The 7122-nt window shown below is 47.5% G+C and overlaps 2 protein-coding genes across 2 annotated transcripts; one reads left to right on the top strand and one right to left on the bottom strand.

Moving 5' to 3' along the window:
* The first annotated feature begins 2784 nt into the window (after positions 1-2784).
* LOC135808533 (synaptosomal-associated protein 25-like) lies at positions 2785-4125 on the top strand. The gene has a single exon (XM_065321731.1). The coding sequence runs from the start codon at positions 2961-2963 to the stop codon at positions 3600-3602; it is 642 nt and encodes a 213-aa protein (XP_065177803.1). The 5' UTR covers positions 2785-2960; the 3' UTR covers positions 3603-4125.
* A 188-nt stretch (positions 4126-4313) lies between these two features.
* LOC135808532 (ras-related protein Rab-1B-like) lies at positions 4314-6914 on the bottom strand. Its single transcript, XM_065321730.1, has 3 exons — positions 6311-6914; positions 5637-5714; positions 4314-5059 (listed from the first exon to the last, which is right to left on the bottom strand). Exons 1-3 carry the CDS (start codon positions 6716-6718, stop codon positions 4697-4699), a joined length of 849 nt encoding a protein of 282 aa, XP_065177802.1. The 5' UTR covers positions 6719-6914; the 3' UTR covers positions 4314-4696.
* Positions 6915-7122: the final 208 nt, after the last annotated feature.

The raw sequence follows: 7122 nt of genomic DNA, 5'->3' as shown, positions 1-7122 counted from the left end.
GCCCACCGTTTGCTGCGCCTACACACACGTACGATACTCGGTCTCGCGCTTTAGTTTAAGTTCATACTCTTCGAACATGCGTATCCTTGATTGGCCGTGTCTTTTGTTTTGTTTTTTGTTTCCTTTCTCTCTCTCTGTCTCTCGGTGTTCTCATGTCGTGGTTTTCGTGCGTGTGCTCTGTGTGTTGTTTCTCACGTTTCAGTACCATGGCCGAGGGTTCGCCGTTACACGTGGACCTGGTGGCGGCGTTGAGGTTTCCGTTTCAGAGGCTTTCATCACTCTTAAAGATCACAAAGACCGATTCAAGAACGACCTGCCCTGCCGACTCATCAACCCGGCAAAATCGGAACTGGGTATCATCAGCAAAGCAATCCTGGACCGCATGGTGAGCGCTGTACGTGTGGCAACTGAAATCAACCTCTGGAGAAGCACCGGATCTGTCATCGACTGGTTCAAAGGAATAAACGACAAGAGCAGACACACATTTGTTTGTTTCGATGTTGTCCAGTATTATCCGTCGATCGGCGAAATGCTCCTCATAAAAGCCCTCGACTTTGCAGCAACGTACACTGTCATCGCAGATGAAGAAAGAAACATTGTCATGCATGCAAGAAAGTCCGTGATATTCAAGGACGGCCAAGCATGGATCAAGAAGGGCAACGGATCCATGTTTGATGTCACGATGGGATCGTTTGATGGTGCGGAGGTATGCGAACTGGTCGGAGCCTACCTGCTGAACCAGCTCGCAGAGCACATCCCCAAAGAACAAATCAGCCTCTATTGTGATGACGGCTTAGCCATCATAAAAAACGCATCCGGTGGTACTGCAGAGCGACTTCGGAAGAAACTGACGGCAGTCTTCACGGCAAACGGACTCCGTGTCACCATCGACCCTAACCTTAAGGTGGTGGATTTCCTTATATGGTTCTGTGGAAAATAACAGGGGAATAGTTTGTAGAGGGCGTTGCACTGTAGCAGCAAAAGTTCAACGGGGTCAACGCACCGCCCGACCTAGCTACGACCGTCACTGATTGTAGTGGACTGGACATGTTATCAAGGGAGTCGTAAACCTACGACTTCCTGGTGCATATACTTGTACTTGAACTAATTAGTAATTACTTGTAGGACATGTACAACTGTATGGAACTCCCCTCCAGCCAACCATGTAGAAGCTCGGCGCACCCGGAGTCAACCCCCTCCTGGCCAGCAGCACCATGTGCAGCTGCAGCACGTCCTGGACAGGAGAGCACCTGCCTATGCTTCTCGCTCCTTCCCGTTTTCTGTAGTCTCAGTATGGAACAGCTTGCCAAGCGAAATTGTAAGGGCTCCACTCAGCTTGAAGCGGCTCCACACGTTCAAAGAAGATGTCCATAAGTACCTCACGCACCAACACTGGCTGATGGCTACCGACTTCTACGGATGAACTTCTGACTGGGGCACGGGTCATGTTCCTTGGTTCGGCTCTGCTGATGATATTGGGCTTCATTTACCTTTTATTATTTAATTTTTTATTATTAATTTTTTATTTAGTTTGTTTTGTTTGTTATGATTTCTTGGTTTTCCACCCGGTTTAGTTATAATTTAAATTATTATTTGGTGCAGCTTTAGCGCTATGTGGTTTATTATTTCCTTTTTCTTAATTTCGTATTTAGCGCTTTTGGGCGTCATTATTTTCTTCTCATTATTTCGCACCAAGTTATTATTTGTGGTATTCTCTAGCTTCTGTTTGTTTTGCAGTTGTTCTTGTGCACCCCCCCCCCCCCCCACACACACACACTTTTTTCGATGCCTAGTTGCAACGCTGACGCCGAGACCTCTGGTCGGTTGAGTTGCTCCCAGCACATCAGCACGTCGTCCCTACATCCCCTATGTCTTGTCCTTTTCCTCGTTTCTTTTGTTCTCCACCTGTTTTCCAGTAGGGCTGTGTCAATAGTAAAAAAAAAAAAAAAACTTGATGCGAACAGGCGGATTATTCCAATTTATGCGATTCGTATGCAATTTGCCTCGAATTATGCGATTCGTATGCAATTTGCCTCGAATTATGCGATTATTCGATTTTGGTAGGAATTGTGCGAAAAATTATGCTAGGCCTACATCCCACTGTAGCACTGAACTCATCGTATGCTTACGGTTGTACTTCAAGTTTTTTTTATGGCGGGAACATCTCTTACGGCATAATGCCTCTGCTGCGGCGTGCGGCACTGCGGGTCCAGTCTACAGTCCATTCATAAAAAGATGGGCTCTGGCTCTGGCGAGCTCCCGTATTTGGCGATTTTTCGTGATTTCATCGTACACAGTGCAGTGCTGCGAAATTTGAAATTTGAAAAAGGGTCCAAAAAGGGTACCTGAACTGGGGTTCGAACCGCACAATGCACTGTTGCAGACGGGGTCAAACGGCCTGGATTTTTATTGTTTTTCCCAATTCAATGCTTTGGGGGCAAAATCTGGCCGAAATCCTATTCTTGTTATGGCTTGCTTTTTGGAGAAAAAAACTTCAGAAACATAATTGGAAGAGGATTCCATAGAGGATTGCAGAAAAAAATTCTAAAAAAACTCAACGTTTGACCCATTTATGGCCAAAAGCTAGAAGTTCATTTTTTTCTGAATGGACTGTAGTCAGTGTCAGGTGTGATTGCGGGAGTACTGTAGTGACCGGCAATGTCTATGACGTCACTGCCCTTTTGACTTGTGACATGCATGCACAGATGCAGAGATCGTGACGTCATGACGTGAGTGCACGTCACGTCATGCTGATACAAAAAAATGAAAAGTTCAAACAATCAAGAGGAAGAAAGGAAAATCAAAGAGTTGATGAAGAGCTGAAGACGAATAGAGAACTTCATCCTGAGGGCAGGTGTCTTTCCCTGGCTTATGCTTGGTTGTTGGATTCCCCAACTAGCCTTTGTTTTCTTATTACTGCAATTCGTACACCCTGGAGAAGATAGTTGTTCTTGTCAGCCATGGACGAGGCAAGCATTGCGCCACGACAGCAAACGTATGGCGATCGCCTGACCGATCAATCGCTGGAATCAACACGGCGAATGCTTCGGCTGACGAACGAGTCTGCGCAAGTAGGAATTGACACCATGGTGGAGTTAGATGCTCAGGGAGAGCAACTCGATCGTATTGAAGAGGGCCTGGACGATATCCACGATGGCCTGAAACGCTCGGAGAAAACGTTGAATCAGATGGAGAAATGCTGCGGCATGTGCTTGTGCCCATGTAGTGGCAGTGACTTCGCCCAGCGTAACAGAGGTGCTTATAGACGTTTGGACGCAGGGCGAGACGATGACGACGATGATGACAGAATAATCACAGAAGAGCCCAGACCGTCTTCATCATCCAGACAACGACAGCGAGCACAACCAGGTGACCGTTTCGTTCAGCGAATTACTGACGACGCGCGCGAGGATGAAATGGACGAGAACTTAGGACAGGTGTCGAACATGCTAGATGGTCTGAAAGGCATGGCCCTAGACATTGGTGATACGCTGGAGCAACAGAATGCTACCTTGGACCGCGTGAATCGCAAAGCAGACCAGAACGATCTCCACCTGGATTCGGTCAATAAGCAATCCAGGCGTGTTTTACGTAATGCGTAAACACTCGTGTCTAGAAAATACAAATGCACGGTATAGAAGCGTACACGAAATACTGTACATACTTTCCTACGCTCTTACCGCGAAAACATTGTGCAAGTCATATAGATCAGCCACTGACACACTGCGTCTTCAGGAAATGGAGCCACACAATCAGTTCGTCTGATTCATTCAGTCACATATTTATTTCAATTTGGCACACTTCTTAGGACGGCATGGTGCTATTTGCTGTACATATAACTTTAGGAACACGTATGATGCTCTCGTTTTGTAGATTTGTTCCTAGATCCTTCTCTCATTTTTTTGGTATCTTTACTTTCAATTTCATCTCAATCCTCTAAACCTTTTTTTTCTCTTTTTTCCAATTTTGCTGTTGTGGGCTGGTTCCATGAATTTGGATTATTTGTTTTCTCAATTGTTGATAGTGACATGCTGTTGACAATGCTGTGCCTCCCTGGAATGCTAGCCGCTCGCTTTCCTCTGATATAATTCTCTAGGCATGGTAGTCGTACCTGCCCGAGTCGTCCTCATTCGTCTCATTCTGTTAGTGCACTGTCAAGGTGCGATCTGTCGTGTTTATGTGTGTGTGGGGGGGGGGGGGGGTAGGAGCGAGAAGTTCGCATCATGAGCATATGTTTTCGTGCACACCATGACCCGCAGCATGTAAGACAAGTATATGGATGGACACGAGGGTGTCTTGTCACTCGCGTGCTCTTGGAGTTACTTGAACACTTCTGTTAACGAACAATCCCAAACACTGAAACAGGAAATAATATCCATGAGGTCGAGGGAATGAAAGGGAAAAAGTCTGAAGAAAAACTGGCTGTCACCACCAGGGCCGGCCCGAGAGTTAATCAGCTGCAAGAATCCTGCAACTAGCTGTATAAAAAAACATTGAAAACTGAATAGCTTTAATTTTGTCATAAAATAAAGGCTTCAAGGTAAATATTGCTCAAGGATGGTACAAACCAGTCAGCAGCCACCAAACATAAACGTCTCAAGATACGTCACAATTTAGAATTGGAAATAAATATGAGCCAAACTACAACGTACAAGGACCACAAACCAGTGCTGGCCTGGCTCCAGTATAGCTCAACCTACAGAATATTGCAGCAACGAAACAGGGGTTTAGCAGTATCATCTTGATTGATTGTGCGAGAGCGGAACGAGGCTGTTTTGGCCATCGAACTGAAGTGAGCCGAGATCTGAGTGAGTAAACAATCTACACCCTGACCGTTGAGTGCAGAGGTTTCCTCGGCTAAGGCCAGACCCATGACGGTGGCAAACTCACTTGCACTGCCGGCGGCCACACACTGGCTCTTGTTCTGTTGAGTGCGTAGATCCACCTTGTTGCCCACCAGGAAACCTTCTCGTTCTACCGCGCCCGCCCTTGCCTGTTGCACCCAGTGCTTGAGGGCAAACAACGAGAGGTCGTTTGTTACATCAAATACGAACAGCACCTGCGGCATGGGAGAATAACAACACAGCAGTTACACCGGGGTTGTGAACTAGGTACAAGTACACTACCACAGGCGTGTAGCACCGCCGTTGGTGGTGGTCCGGCCGGGGGGGGGGGGATGTCCCCCCGTAATTTTTTTTTGAAATTAGGGTGCAAAATCCTGCATTCTGGGCACTTTTGGCATTGTTTTACTATGGTGGTCGTGGTCGGGCAAAAAAGTGGTCCGGCCAAAGCCGGAGCGGCTGCTACGCCCCTGCACCATGCAAGTAGTTCCAGCCAGTTTCAGGATATGGCTATCACACAAGAGCAAGAGCAGAACTGATTGCCCGGGCGATGTCAAATGGTAGGAAACAACACTGCCACCTTCCCATGTGCTGTACACTGATGTACTAAGTAAGTTGAACTGGTCCAGCAACATTGTACTCGCATCATGCAACACAGGGAAAACCCCGACGTCAATAGCAAAAGCGTTGCACATCAACCTGTCTGAACCAATGGGATTTCGATATTCCTGGTTCAAGTACCATTGCCCCCCCCCCCCCCCCCCATTCAGTGGCTTCACCATCAGTCAAGCTTACCAGGTCTGCATTGCGATAGTGGCTACCCGTCAGGGTTTGGTTGAACCGCTCCTCTCCAGCAGTATCCACCAGGGTAATCTGCAGTGTACGCATGACACATGCATGCAGATCAGGACGCATACACTCATATCTCTTCGCTTATCCGGGCAGTCCGAGACCGGCCACAGCACAAACTTGGAGATGTCCGTAACTCTGAATCACCGGACGTACGTTACGAAGCCAAGTTGAAGGGGAAAGGCCTGAGATCTTCCGTATGACATCACAATCTCCACAAAACTTGGCAAAGGAGTAGTAATATTTCCACTAAAACTGAACGATATGGTGCCCGTGAGTTGCAATCTACTCGAGACAGTGGTGAAACTAGGTTTGCCGTTATCTTCACCGGTTCTTTCTGCTCGGCCATGCATTCTCCATCTGACTAGCTCCTAACGCTAGCTCGATTTCATCAAACAGAGCATTTCTAGACCGGAAACGCTCCTCGGCAAGGAGCACAAGACAAAGCCCACTCGCCGACCGGGAAAGCCTACAAAAATGTAATGAAGATGCCCGCACCCACTAATATAGACGAGGCTTTCTACACAGCCCTTACGTATAATTATGTAATACTGGTGTTATTATTCGTAATGTGTTTAAGTCGTGGGGCACTGCTATTGTTATGTGTGCCTAGCGCCTACCTCCGCTAAATTCCCGTCAGCCAGTTGTAAGGACAGTCGAGATTCGGTAAGGGGAAATTGTGCAGCACGTGGCTTGCTGTTTACACCCTGACGTCCCGTTCTCAGAAGGTGGCCAGACGATCGAGTGGCAGCAGCCGATGCGGTGCTTGTAGAAAACCCGCCACCCGTACTAGCACTGCCAGGCTGTTCTGCTTCGGCTTTCAAACGAGTGAACAGCGTTGTTTTACCAACATCCACCTCACCAGCAAGCACGACTTTGAATGAGAGGTGACACGCGTGATAGCTGCGAGAACCCGTTCGGGAAATGTTTCTCCTGGAGAAGGCGGCGGTTGAATTTACGACTGGCTGGCGAGTGGTGACTGTTGTTTTGGGATTGCGTTCGTCAACGAGCTGCTCGTACTCAGCCATGACGTGAAGTCCAACAGGATTTCACCTCGCTAAATAGCCTGTATAAACATTACAACCCTGCGCTGTCTGAAATATTTTATTGTGAATAGAAAGGGAAATGGAAACTGCAGTGCATGCATGGAGTGTGCAAAATGTACTCGTTCAGGAGTCGTTGATCAGGAAATCTACCACAGACAGTCCACAGATACTAATACAGTAGATCTACTACTACTAGTACAATAGTAGAATAAAAACTGCGGACCACCGCGCGCTGTGCATGCGGCATGCATGTCTCCCGCAAAAAGCAAACGGAACGAGTGATGATCATGACGTGCCCATACGGCCATAGCCAGTGCACCAGAGCGTCTACTTCGTCCTTTGAAGGCTTTGTTGACGGCCATAGTCGGTGCAGTGGATGTTTGCTT

This window comes from Sycon ciliatum, chromosome 2, assembly GCF_964019385.1.
Source record: "Sycon ciliatum chromosome 2, ocSycCili1.1, whole genome shotgun sequence".
NCBI lineage: Eukaryota > Metazoa > Porifera > Calcarea > Leucosolenida > Sycettidae > Sycon > Sycon ciliatum.
The sequence above is the reverse complement of the archived record's forward strand: the minus strand, read 5'-3'. Positions and strand labels throughout refer to the sequence as shown.

Coding starts and splice junctions, on each gene's coding strand:
- LOC135808532 (XM_065321730.1), bottom strand. CDS start 6,718: ATGGCTGAGTACGAGCAGCTCGTTGACGAACGCAATCCCAAAACAACA. Junction 5,715..6,310: donor CTGACGGGAATTTAGCGGAG/GTAGGCGCTAGG, acceptor CGTACACTGCAG/ATTACCCTGGTGGATACTGC. Junction 5,060..5,636: donor ACTATCGCAATGCAGACCTG/GTAAGCTTGACT, acceptor CCCATGCCGCAG/GTGCTGTTCGTATTTGATGT.
- LOC135808533 (XM_065321731.1), top strand. CDS start 2,961: ATGGACGAGGCAAGCATTGCGCCACGACAGCAAACGTATGGCGATCGC.